Genomic DNA, 13,556 nt, shown 5'->3' with positions numbered 1-13,556 from the left:
GAAGCCCCCAGTCTTTCGAGGCCCAACAAACACAGAAGTCACCGCCAAATGCCCTGAATAGGAGGCCAGAAGGACAGTAGGGCCTGACCTGAAAAAAAATTCCAACAACTTCTGCTGACAGTAGAAGCAAGGGAGCGGCATATTGGCATATGCTGAAAGGCGCATTTGTTGCCTGCGTTTGCTGGGATATTTTGTGTGCTGCAGAGGAATCTGAACCTACAGTAATTTATCACTGTAAACGTTTAACAGTTTAGTTTGAGTAATATGGTTGCACCATTTCTCCCCAGCTTCTCTTAAACATAGTAGGATGCTACCAGCACGGGCACAAAGCTTTCCAACGTTAATTGATGAAGATGGTAACTCCACGATACTATATGCACTCGGAGACGTCAACTTCCTAGCTGCTGGGCTGGGAGTTCTAAAATGCAGTCTCCGCAGCTGTGGTTATAATAGTTTCATGTCACATTGACCGGTCACGTCTACGATTTTTAACACCAGTCTTAAAAAATTCCAATGACAGCTGTTGCGAGTTTAATTGTGAGTGTAAAAAAAAAAATCATTAAAGGCACAGTCAAGAGATCAATTTTCAGACTGGTTAAACAACACGGTGGCCATCAGGCGGTGGAGGAATCTGGGGACATGACTAAGTTAATCTCCTGAGTGGCAGCGCTTAGTTTACAGGGGGCAGGAGTGGATGGAAGACAACTTCAATGAAGAAGACGGGCAAAGAGGGGTGAGGCGAGAGCCAGAGGGGACCAGGAATGGGAAAGTGGGCCGTCTCCCGTCCCATCGGAAAGTGTCCCTGACGCCGGGCTGACGTGGTGGGCATTCGTTTCCCGCGGGTTTGGCTGGAGGTGGAGGCGGAGAGGAAGAGGAGCGACCGGGGGAGCCGCCAGGACCCACTTTTGTTCTGCGCTCCCGGTGCCGGGTCCCTGCGGGACGGCAGTGCGCAAGCGCGGGAGGGGCGGGGGCGGGGCGGCCGGGGGCGGGGCGAGGCCGGGGGCGGGGCGGGCTCGCGCTCGGGCCCCGCCCCCCGCCGCCCTGGCCCGCTGCATCCGGGCACTGCCCGAATTAGCATCGTGCCGAGGCACAACTTTGCCGAGGCCCCAGCGAGATCCAGGCGCGCGCCGGAGGAAATATAGTCCCTGCCGCCTGGCAGCTCGCGCGAGGGCTGCGCTGGGGCTCCCGGCGCCGGGGCCGGGGGTCGGAGGGGCCATGCGCCGGGCCGCTCCCGCAGCCCGGGGACCCGGCGCAACTTGCCGGGCTGCCTGAGGAGTTGGCGGGGCGCGCGGCCGTCTTTCTCCCCCCACTCTCCAGACCCCGCTCCTTCGCTTTTCGGCCGTGGGGGAGGGGGCTCGTGTCCACCCCCCGCGTCCCCCCGCACCATCTAGGGAGACCCGATCCGCCCGCGTCCGCCCCGACCCCCGTGGAACCGCGCAACTCTCCAGGAGCCGGGGCCAAAGTGATCGCAAAGTGCTGCCCAAGTTGCCGAGATGGAGCTGCAGAGCCGGCCCGAGGCGCTCGCCGTGGAACTCGCGCGCCACCAGGTAGGCGGTAGGGGGCTGCTGGCCCCGGGGCCCGGGGTCCGGAGCCCGGCGTCCTCTTCTCCGTCGCAGGGCGCGCAGAGCTGGAGACGCCCCCTCCTTTAAGCCTGCTGCCCCAGGGATGGAGGGAGTGTGTACAGGAACGGACTCCCCTTTGGGCTTCCCCTCTGCGCCGCCCCCTCCGTTTCGTGCAATCCTGCACAGTTTGAGGGATCGGGGCGCGTGGGACTCGAGCCCAGTGTCTTCTCTTTCTCGGGCAGGATCTTCAGGACTAGAGTCCCGGGAGAGGGCCCCCTGCGAGCGCTTGCCTGGTGTGTGTGTGTGTGTGTGTGTACGCCCACCCCCTCCTCCCCCACCCCCCCCGGTGCAATCCTGCACAGTTTGCAAAAGTAGTTTTGGCGATTGTTGCTTGGGCTAGCCGCGGCGCGGCGGCCGGAGCCCGGGCGGTGTTGCGGCGTGCGCGCGCGCGCGCGTGTGTGTGTATGTGTTGGGGAGATTAGGACGCGACTTGAATATTTATGAGCTTTGCTCGACACGGACTCGCCGTGTTTACTTGGCTCTTTGTTCCTCCCCCCTCCCCCCGGCACACACTCACACTCCCTCGCACACGCACCCCGGCCTGCAAACTTGCACGGCTCGGGGCGCGCCGCCGGGTGGCCGCGGCCCCCGCCCCGCCCCGAGAGCTGCCCCGATGAGGCGGCAGCCACAGGTAAGCGGACCCGCGCGGCACTGCCCGGCCGCCGCGCGTGCGGGACGCGGCCCGGGGAACTCGGGCGGGGGGGTGGCGGCGGCCCCGCGGGGCCCCGGGCGCACTGGATCCCCCACCCCGGGGCGGCCGGCCTGAGCCCGCGTCTCCGTGTTTCCGCAGAACGGCGACCTTAAGAAACAGCTGCACGAGCGGCAGCCGCGGATCGCCGCGCTCAGCGACAAACAAGTAAGCGAGCCGGAGCCGGCCCCCGTACGGGCTGGCGGGGTGGGGAAACTAGGAGGGGTCGCCGGGCACTTGGGTAGCACCCTAAAAAGTGCTGACCTCGGCGCCGCGCGCTCAGACTCCCTAAGGAGTCTCTGCGGTCTTCAAAGTTACCCGCCCACCCCCTGCTTCTGGGAAGAAGGGGCCAGGGTCTTGGAGGCCGAGGCGGGGGGCAGCGCAGCTCCCGCAGTGGCCGAAGGAGAGAAGCTGCCCTTAAAAGGCGGCGAGCAGCCCGGCGTCCATTTTGAGTTGGTGGACATGTTTTTGGAATGTGGACATTTCTCCCGGCTCGGTGTCCCCCCCCACCAACCGCCCCGGTCCTCGGCCTCCCGCGGACGTCAGGGTGCGGAGAGAGGGGTCGGTCATTCGGACCTGGACACCAAACTCCTTGGAAGTGGATTTTTTGGGGGGGCTTTACGCCGCAAATCTTAATTTAAAGAAATGGTTCTTCCTCCGGGCTCTCCCCTCCCCTCCCGCTTCTCCGGCATCACTTTTATTCTCGGAACCTGACGCCAGCCAGCTCCCGGGGAACAAAAGAAAGGCGCCACCGGGACCCCTCGGTTCTGCCCAACTTTGGGTCTCCGGGCACCGGGCGTCCACTGGGACCCGCGAGGAGCTGCTCGCCGTGGGGACGGGTGGCGGGGGGCCCGGCCAACGACCCCTCCCGGCTCCCTCGGCGAGGAAAAGTTGTCCATTGTGACTTAGTTGCGCGGAGCTCAGCGCTGGAGGGGTTTCAGCACCGCGAACAGAGGCCGCCGCCGCCGCCGCTGCCGGAGCGCGGCCGGCCGCGCGCCCCGCCCCCTCTCCCTCCCTGCCCCTCCCCCTCCCCGCCCCTCCCCCCACGCCCCCTCCCCGCACTCGAACCCCCGCCCCTTCCCCAAGCGGAGAACTTTGAGCGGCGCAGCCAATGGCGCTCTCGGGGCTCCGAGGCTGGCGGGGGCGGGGGCGCCGGCTCCGTCCCCGCGGCCCCCTCCTCCCCTCCCTCCGTCCGCCCCGCGGGCCCGCTCCCCCCGCCCCGCCTCGCCGAGCCCCCCTCCCGGCCCCCGGGCCTTCGATCGCGCTTCCTTCGGAATGCCGGCCGCGGGCGTCAGCCTCAAACTTGCACCGCCCCCGCCCCCGCCCCCCGATCCGGTCCCCTTCTCGCTCCCTCAACTCCGGGTCGGGGGAGGGGGCGGGGAGGACCCGAAGCACCCCCCCCTCCCCGGAGGAATGGTCGGTGTAGGGGAGAGACGTGGACGTGGCTGGCGGGGGTTGGCGGCGACCCCGGCGAGGGAGAACTCGGAGGCCGGGTGTGCGTTTCGAGTCTTTTTAAAGTTGCAAAGTGGTGGAAGGGGGGCGTGCAGAAGAGAAGGAGGGGGCCGGGGGCTGCGGAAAGAAAGACGGCTGTGGCCGCGGGTCGGCGCCTAGTCGGGGGCGTCGGGCTGGACGCGCGGGTGTGGACGAACGCCTTAACCCCTTTCCCGCGGTACCGCGGCCCCCCTCCCCGGCCGCGCGCTCCCGCCCGGGAGTGGAAGCTTCCATTCCCGCCGGAGGAGGGGGGGCGCGCGGCTCGGGCGAAGTCGGGGAGTTCGCGGGGGGGGGCGGGGGAGGGGACCCAGGCCCGGCATTACCATTTTGATTGCTTTGATGCCAGTTTTGGAGGGGGAGGGGTTGGGAGACCCTTCTGCGCTGAGCACAAAGATGTTTAATCACTGTGTGAAATCAAATCAGATACTTAAAAAAAAAAATCCATCACCAAATCTGGTACCGTGTGATAGCTGAGGGTTCCTAAGCTCCCTTTTCCCCCCACTGGGTAAAACGGCAAGTTGTTGACTCTTCTGCTCCGAGTAGAAGATTTAAAAGAGAAAATTCCACTAAGCCGGCAGCTCTCCTCGCAACAATGTCTCTTTATGTGTGCGTCTACAATACATGGCAATAGTTTTACTATTTGGAGTGGCTTTCGGAGCTTAGGTTTGCTCCTTTCTGTATTGTAGCAACTATTTCCAGGCTGTTTAAATTTTTATGATGATAGTAAATGAGTAGCTATTTATTATCCGCCATGCCTGAATTTAGATGAGGCCGGGGAGAGAAACATTTGAAAATCGTGTTTGAAGGTTGCGGGTGCCGCTGGCGGGGGCGGGTGGGGGGGGGAGGAGCCGTCCTACTCCGGTCTGCCTTTGCCTTTAAATCTGAACTCGGAGAAGGATGCTGCTGAACGGAATGTACCTCCATCTTTTTTGTGTGTGTGAGTGTGTGTTTAAAAAAAGGAAGAAAGAGAACAAGGGAAACTTTTGTTCCCTGACCTTTTAAAAATATTTCTCTCTGAGATGACTAAAAATAACGTCTGGGAAGCGGCCAGCGTTTGTCCTGGCCATTGGAACTTGTGTTTGTCACTGTGAGCGTGTTGTTTTTCCTTTTTCCTTTGTGGCATTTTATATAGCAGGGGCTCATAAAAGGGAGGGAGGGAGCTGGGGCCGTGGTGTAGCATGCTAATAAAGCTGCCTCGGCTCTCCCGAGCTCCGCGGTGGAATCTTTCAGAGGTCACCTATGAAATGAGTTGGTAGACTTAACATTTACTCACCTCTGTCTCCTTGGGAGAGTTTGGTGGAGATTGGCAGCTTGGCTGGGGAAAGGGTCGGAGGAATGAGCCCTTGGAGGTGATTAAGGGCTGCACCGGGGGTCTCTCGAAGAGGGGTGATGGGCTCTGCTTGGTTATCCCAGCACCTGCCCAAGGAGCTGGAATGGACGATCCGAGCTGAAAAAGCCAGTAGTGTTTCAGAGTTTGCTTTCAACTCAACAGAAAAGTAAGGGTAGTGTTGCTTGAGAGATTTGCTTGGGGGAAAAACTCACACCGTCTTCCCCTCCAGAGATGTGTTTCTGTCTTGCTGCCGCTTGGACGATGGCATATAAAGGTTAAGTTTCAATTAAAAGTGTACGTGAAGGTGATGAACTGCATAGTAAAATGGACGGATGACCTCATTATCCACATTTGTTAGAAATACAATAGCAGCGAGTAATATCTTCTGGTGCCTAGCCATCAATTTTCCATTTGTGCCCTTGGCACTGGAATTTTTTTCAGTTACTTCTGGAAACAGGGACGAGGGCTTGGAGATGTTTTTCCAGGACTCCTAGGAGTAGATAGGTTGTTTGTTGGTCAGAAGTAGAGAGATACAAATTGTGTATGAGCGTCCAGTGTTTCTTCCACCATTGCTGGACTAGGGGATAAATGGGAAACCAGCATCTGTAGGACCTTGCTGTTTGAAAACAGAGTTCACCTTTTTTTGTTTGTTTGTTTGTTTAAAGAGGAAGCTGTAGGAGTTGGTCAGTAGCCCTTAGTGGCCAGGCTATTTGAAAACAGAGTTCATGTTTTTCTTTTTTTTAAAAAAAGCAGGAGCTGTGGGTCGTTGGTCAGCAGCCCTCTGTGGCCAGGCTGTGTTCCCGGGGTGGCCCCCCCTCACCACTGGGCTGTGACCTCAATGGAAGAAGGACCCCTCGTCTTTAACAAGATATGATGTGTAAAGACTCCATTAGTTGCTCCAGCGGTTTTACGCCATGAATTTGCAGCACATGCAGAGAGGCAGTAACCTTTTTATCTAAATTGTCAAGCAACAAGCACTTCCGTGTAAATAACAGGCCCATCATAAATACCGCAGGGTTTTTTTTTTTTTTCTTCCTCTTTGGAGTTCTCAGCGCAACACTTAAACGCCATGTGAAGCAGGCATCTTCACGCAAGTTCAGCTTCACCTTGGAGTGAGAGGACCTCCCGTATGAACTGCAGGGCGTGCTGGTCTGGCAGAGACCTCCCTTCCCCCCACCCCACCGCCCAGTGAACTTGGGGCCTTGCATGCTGCCTGATGCATCGATTTGATGAACCCTGGATTCCGAGGGGCTGTCCTCAAGTGCAGCAATAAAAATATGTCTTCTTGAAAGGTATTATGTATGTGGCATTCGCTCAGGCGCTGAATCACGTCTTCACTGTGATTCACTAGCTACGGTGGACACCCGAGGGGTCCCACAGTGGAAGCCTTCACCGAACAGAACCGCAGGGTGGGTCTATTCTGAACGCTCCCCAGTTGTTTTCAGTCCTTCCATTAAAGGATGTTCCATTCTCCAGGCTCTGACCCCGCGTCTGCTTGAATACAGGAGGCTAAATGTCAATCTTCCTCATCTAGAGTTCAAGATGTCATTCTTCAAACAGCACCTTTACATGGGAAGGAGAAAACTGATGCTCTCTCCGTCTTTCATAGTCTGGAAACCAGCACAGGGTTGAGACAGCAGGGGCTCAGTCCTGGCTTGCCCTAAGTGCCCCCTGCTTGGCCGTGACCCCTAACCCCCCCTTACCCCCGCCATAGCCAGTCTCTAGGACCCACACTTTTATCCGAGCCACGTTTTCCTGGAGACTCGCTTCCCCTCCATCTGTCCACCCCTCTGGTCCCTCCCCCATTATCTCTTAGCTGGAAGATTGCAGTAGCCTTCTCACTCCATCCACTTAAAAAGCATCATTGAAATAGAATTCAGATATTGCATACTTCACCCATTTAAAGTGTACAGTCAAGTATTTTTTATACCTTCACAGATATTTGCAACCTATCACCACCATCAGTTTTAGAATATTTTCAGAATATTGCTGTTCAGTCTCTCAGTTGTGTTAGATTCTTTTTGACCACATGGACTGCAGCACACCGGGCTCCTCTGTCCTCGACTGTCTCCCAGAGTTTGCTCAAATTCATGTCCATTGAGTTGGTGTTGCTATCTAACCAGCTTATCCTCTGCCACCCCCTTCTCCTTTTGCCTTCAGTCTTACCCAGCATCAGGGTCTTTTCCAGTGAGCCGGCTCTTCGTATCACATGGCCAGAATATTGCTTCAGAGTATTCCCCAGCCATTGTTGTTGTTCTGTTGCCAACTTGTATCTGACTCTTTGTGACCCCGCAGACAGCAGCACGCCAGGCCTGCCTATCCATCCCCATCACCCAGAGCTTGCTCAAACTCATGTCCATGGAGTCAGTGGTACCATCTAACCATCTCATCCTCTGTCATCCCCTTCTCCTCCTGCGCTCAATCTTTCCCAGCATCAGGGTCTTTTCCTCTTTGCATCAGGTGGCCAAAGTGTTGGGGCTTCAGCCTCAGCATCAGTCCTTCCAGTGAATTTTCAGGGTTGATTTCCTTTAGGTTTGACTGGTTTGATCTCCTTGCTGTCCAAAGGACTCTCAAGAGTCTTCTCTAGCCCCACAGTTCACAGTTCATTGATTGTTTGGCACTCAGCCTTCTTCATGGTCCAACTCTCACATCTGTACATGACTGCTGGAAAAACCATAGCTTTGACTAGACGGACTTTTGTTGGTAAGGTGATGTCTCTAAGAACAAAATAATGCCTCTGGCAGTAACGCAGATGGACCTAGAGATCGTCATACTGAAAAATCAGTCGAAAGACAAATATATGATATTGCTTATATGTGGAATCTAAAATATCGGTGCAAATGAACTTCTTTACAAAACAGAAATAGAGTCACAGATGTAGAAAACAAACTTATGATTACCAGAGAAGGAAGTGGGGGCAGAGGGGTGGGATAAACTGGGAGATTGGGACTGACATGTACACACTGCTGCTGCTGCTAAGTCGATTCATTCCTGTCTGACTCTGTGCGACCCCATAGATGGCAGCCCACCAGGCTCCCCCATCCCTGGGATTCTCCAGGCAAGAACACTGGAGTGGGTTGCCATTTCCTTCTCCAACACACTACTATGTATAAAATAGATAACTAATCAGGACCTACCGTATAGCACAGGGAACTCAATACTCTGTAGTGACCTATGTGGGAAAATAAAAAAAAGTATATATATATATGTGTAAAACTGAATCCCAGGTGGCCCAGTTGGTAAATAATCTGCCTGCCAATGCAGGAGACGTGAGTTCCATCCCTGTGTTGGGAAGATCCCCTGGAGAAGGAAATGGCAACTCACTCCAGTATTCTAGCCTGGGAAATCCCCTGCACAGAGGAACCTGGTGGGCTACAGTCCACGGGGTCACAAGAGTTGGAGACGGCTTAGCGACGACTAAACCACAAAAGCAGCATAACTGATTCACTTTGCTGTACAGCAGAGGCTGACAGAACATTGTAGATCAACTATAATAAAAATTAAGAGCAAACGTTGAGGACATTTTCACCCTCTCAGTGAGAAAGCCTTTGGGCGTCACCGCTCCCACCGCGGCCCCAGGCCCCGGGCGTCCACTCATTCGGTCTCTGTCGCTGCACAGTCACCCATTCTGCACTTGCCCGCGAGTGGAGTCGTGTCGTGTGGTTTTGTCTGTTGGGCCGCTGTCGCTGAGCAGAATGCTTCAAGGTCCACCCAAGTTGTAGCGTGTCATACTTAGCTCCTTCTTATGTCCGAGTGACCTTCCATCGTACGGGAGATCTCATCCTGTACCCATTCACCAGCTGACGGGCATTGGGAACAGGGTACTACATTTCCTTGCCCCTCTCTGGTTCATCTTCCATTAGCGTGAGCATCTTGAAACCGGATCGTGATCACACTGCTCCTTTTGGCAGCCCTTCTGGTGGTCTCCCACTGCTCTGTGGGGGGGCTGGCCCTGCGTCCCTGCTCGGCCTCTGCGCTGGAACCCTCACCTGCCCCCCGCCCCTGCACAGTGCTGCTCCTCGGCTGCTCTGCAGCAGGGGCCTCAGGTACCATGAGCATCTTCTGCTCTGGAGACCGCTGGCCATTACCGTTTTCATGGAAGTCCACTGTCCCTGCTCAACCAGAAGCTCCCTGAGGGGCGGGGGCTGCACTCTCCACCCCCTCCCCCGGGTTCCGAGAGCAGTTCCTTGTGCCAGATGCGTGTTGGTGGAGCGGGCAAATGACTGAGAAGGTGGGTGTGCGGGTTGGCGGGGAGCAGCAGCCAGCCCAGAGGAGCCTGGGAGTTGTCCTCTGTGGGCGGGCAGTAAACAGATTTTTAAAATCCTGCGTTTGGAATGAGCAGCACAGAGGTGAGACTAGCAGCTCCTCTGGGCTCTGAAGCCTCACAGGGGAGTGAGGTACAGAGGACCATGTGTCAAGGGGATTCCGGAAAATTCTGTGAAAACCACGCTGTGCAGGCCCTTGGAGATGAGGGACAGCTTCCTGGGGAGAAGGGGCTTCCAGGATGCCTAGGGTCATGCTCGGGAGGATCTGGTGTCCCAGCTGAGGGCTAATGGCCCAAGAAAACCTGCTGGGGTTGGTGAGTTTCTAGCAGTTGGACCATGGAAGAGGGAGAGACAGGCAGACAGCAGAGAAGGCAGGCTGGGGCTGCAACCAGGAAGGCGCTGAAAGCCGAGCCAAGGGCCTGGGTTTTGTGCCAGGTCTGGGAGATGACCTGGGGCTTTAGTTGTTGAGGGCAGCTTAGGAGGAGGAGGAGGGAGAAGGTGTGTTACTTGCTGAGTTGTGTCTGACTCTTTGCGACCCTATGGACTATAGCCCGCCGGGCTCCTCGGTCCATGGGATTCTCCAGGCAAGAATACTGGAGAGGGTAGCCGATCACTTCTCTAGGGGATCTTCCTGATCGAACCCAGGTCTCCTGCACTGTGGGCAGATACTTCACCATCTGAGCCCCAAGGGAAGTCGGGAAGAGGGTGAAGGAGGGCCGAACTCACTCCCTGTGTGGTCCGGCCGGCCAGACCCGCTCCCTGGTGTCTGTCACCTGTGTGGGAGGTTCTTGCAGGGACAGGGACGCCCCTGTGTGATGTGGAGAGGAGGCTCTTGGACTTGGGTGACCGGCACATGACAGGCTTGAGGGCAGGGGGCAGTGTGCTGACCCTTCTCCTCCTGCCTTCCACAGAGCTCCTTACAGCTGAGAAATGAGTGGGGAACGTTTCTAGAAGCTTCTAGGAGGTGACTTGGGGCAACTCTGCTCAGTTGGTTTAAGGAAGAAAAGTGTGCATGTGTGTACATAACACGTGGTTACACTTTTATTACTGATCTTATTTAGACTATTTATAAATTGTATAATAAGAAACAGTATAGCTGACCCTTGAACAACAGGGGCATCAGAGGTGATGACCCTCCATGCAGACATCGTGCATATAGTCGGTCCTCCATATAAGACAGGGACGCGGTATCCTCGGGTTCAACCAGCCGTGGATCACGTAGGACTGCAGTATTTACTACTGAAAAACATACGTGTGCAAGCGGACCCGCGCGGTTCAAACGCACATTGTTCAGGGGTCAACTGTATATTGATCTGTGCCAGTAAATATGCTCGGTATCTATGCAGTGTGTATAAAATCAGTTCATCATTTGTCCAGGGTTATATTATGGACATGAAAGGAAGGATTTGTTGAAGAAAAATAATTTACCTTTCTCCCGCTAAAGTAGAATCTTACTGAGGGAGGCAGCAGTTAACGTTCTTCCTATCATTTCTGTAACATTAGGAGCTCAGGGAGAATTCTCTTTTTCACAAAGTTCTCAGTGTAAAAGCAACACCTGCTTGCTGGGGGAAAGCTTCACAGCGCAGGTGTGAGGGTGGTGGACCGTGATCCCTCTTCTGCCTGCTCCGGGCCCGTGGACCAGAGCAGCACTGGCTCCGGGCGTTCTCAGGCTGTGGTCTGTGCACACGCAGCGTGTGTCACGTGGAGAAACACGCTTCGTGGGCCCCTGAGTATACTGCCGCTACACTTGCTTGTTACCCTTGACACTATGTGCTGGGCACCTCTTGGAAACAACTCGGTTTCATTCCACAAGCGTTTCACGAGCCCCTGCCTGGTGGGGGTGTGGGGGTGCTGTTGTTAGTAGCAGTGACATCTCATGGTGTGAGGCTTCTCCCTTCCAAAGTGGTTTCACTGGGTCTCTGCTCGCACGAAGTTTCACAGGTAGTTGGGGAGACAGGTGTAACCCCCGTGACCTGTCCCGTGAGCTCGCTGCACGGGAGAGGCTTCGCAGCAGGCTCAGCCTGCGGCGATGTGCTGTGATGAGGTGCCTGGGGTTACCCTGAGAAGGTGACATCCGAGTCTGTGAGAATCAAGAGTCTGATTGCATACCCAGCACTCGGCTGTATTCAGCACCCATGTTCCCCAGTGAGCCTGTTCCGACACTTCTTTGATGCACAAGATGTGATTTGTCGGGATCATCTCATGACCTGACTCAGGCTGGGTGGGTGGGTCTTCCCTGTGGGGCAGGTCAGAGAAGGGCAGCTCCCCAAGGTCAGATGGCTCGGGGTCCCGAGAGGGTGCCCTCTGTTTCAGCCCCTGCCCCACCTCTAGTTGGCCCCCTGCCTCTGGAGTAGAACATGGTGTGGCTGGGAGAGCAGAGGTCTGGAGGTGACACCAGCCCTCTCCCAGCCCCCTGCCTCTGGAGGAGGAGCTTCCAGCAAGTCCTTGTGTGTCCTCTATAAAGCAGGTGTAGTGTGCCTCGCCGGGTTGTCGAAATGAATCCGGATCATAGATGAGCAAGAAATCTAAACTGCCAAGCAGAGCGAAGGGGTTGATTGGAAGAGAATTGTGTTGGCTGTGGTGACGCTAGTGGTAAAGAACCCACCTGCTGATGCAGGGAGGTGTAAGATCCTATCTCTGGGTCCGGAAGATCCCCTGGAGAAGGAAATGACAGCTCGCTCCAGTATTCTTGCCAGAAGACCTGGGTTTGATCTCTGTGTCAGGAAGATGCCCTGGAGGAGGGCGTGGCAACCCACTCCAGTAGTCTTGCCTGGAGAATTGCATGGACAGAGGAGGCTGGCGGTTACAGTCCAGGGGGTCGCAGAGAGTCGGGAACAACTGAAATGACTCAGGACGCGTAGGCGGCCTTGGTGCCCCCAGGACGCGCCTGCCACACCTACCCTGTGCCTGCGGGGCTGCAGCCTTGGCTCTGCTCCTGGGCCCCGTCGGGGCGCTGCTGGACCCCGTCTCTGCTGCTGGGCCCCGTCTCTGCTGCTGGACCCCGTCTCTGCTGCTGGGCCCCGTCGGGGCACTGCTGGACCCCGTCTCTGCTGCTGGGCCCCGTCGGGGCGCTGCTGGACCCCGTCTCTGCTGCTGGGCCCCGTCTCTGCTGCTGGACCCCGTCGGGGCGCTGCTGGACCCCGTCTCTGCTGCTGGACCCCGTCTCTGCTGCTGGACCCCGTCTCTGCTGCTGGGCCCCATCTCTGCTGCTGGGCCCCGTCTCTGCTGCTGGACCCCGTCGGGGCGCTGCTGGACCCTGTCTCTGCTGCTGGGCCCCGTCTCTGCTGCTGGGCCCCGTCTCTGCTGCTGGGCCCCGTCTCTGCTGCTGGACCCCGTCGGGGCGCTGCTGCTCGTCAGTCCTCATAGATGTGGACGATGGCGGTTCCGTCTTCTGTCCCAGCCCGAGGAGTCGCCTGTGATGCGTGAGCCTCTTAAAACACCTGCTGTCGGAACGGTACCATTGATTTCAGTTAACTCGGAATTTTTTTCACCACGATGACTCTGATAATAACTTTGGTAATCCCACGATGCCTCATTAGAGCTGCTGGCTACGATGATCAGCTCTGTGGTTTAGCAAGTTTTTTTCTCCAGCGCCTTTGTCCTTCCAGGACCGAATCGCGGGCTCGCTGCGGGTTTTCACCCCACTCGTGAGTGATGCTGAACGCGGCCGCCGCCTGATCTGCCTGTTGAAACCCGTCACGGGGCTGCACTCATGGTGGGGGCCCTTCCGCAGGGGCAGCGACTCAGGCATGCCCTGGTCACACACGGGGAGCTTGAGGGTGGTGTGTTGGCTCGAGCTCCGAGACCCTTGCCCCAGACACGGGAGGACTTTGGGGATACAGGTAGCTTTCTGGGGAGGGTGGCAGCTACTGTTCACCTCCCCAACCCCGTTTGGAATTTATAGCTTTTAAGGAAATAGGACCCTGGATTTGATTTTCCTTGCAGTCTCTGAGTTTCTTTAGTCCCGCTAAGGAGGCTTTTTTTTTTTTTTTGCCACCCAGTGGCCTGCGGTATCTTAGTTCTCTAACCAGGGATCGAACCTGTGCCCCCTGCAGTGGAAGCTCGGAGTCTTAAGCACCGGGCTGCCAGGCAAGTCCTTACTTCAGCTTTTGTCTCCGAGAGGCCCGTAAGAAACGGGTTGAGCACAGGCTCTACAACAG

The 13,556-nt window shown here is 56.6% G+C and overlaps 1 protein-coding gene across 7 annotated transcripts in view; it reads left to right on the top strand.

Annotated features, from left to right (window-relative positions):
* The first annotated feature begins 1,071 nt into the window (after nucleotides 1–1,071).
* Nucleotides 1,072–13,556, top strand: part of PHF21B (PHD finger protein 21B) — an 88,461-nt gene continuing 75,976 nt past the window's right edge. For 4 of the 7 annotated variants that reach the window (XM_055395698.2, XM_088837563.1, XM_088837562.1 and 1 more), the window contains exons 1-2: nucleotides 1,072–1,547; nucleotides 2,413–2,478. In XM_055395698.2, the coding sequence (XP_055251673.2) occupies nucleotides 1,494–1,547; nucleotides 2,413–2,478 (120 nt within the window). In that variant the 5' untranslated portion in view covers nucleotides 1,072–1,493. Of the gene's footprint in view, nucleotides 1,548–2,091; nucleotides 2,254–2,412; nucleotides 2,479–13,556 lie in introns of those variants that run through there. The other 3 variants (XM_055395699.2, XM_088837561.1, XM_088837564.1) reach the window with 2 other exon arrangements.

The sequence above is a fragment of the Moschus berezovskii genome, chromosome 6 (genome assembly GCF_049115385.1).
Source record: "Moschus berezovskii isolate FMDL1 chromosome 6, NW_MosBer_1.0, whole genome shotgun sequence".
In the NCBI taxonomy this organism is placed as follows: Eukaryota; Metazoa; Chordata; class Mammalia; order Artiodactyla; family Moschidae; genus Moschus; species Moschus berezovskii.
The sequence above is the reverse complement of the archived record's forward strand: the minus strand, read 5'-3'. Positions and strand labels throughout refer to the sequence as shown.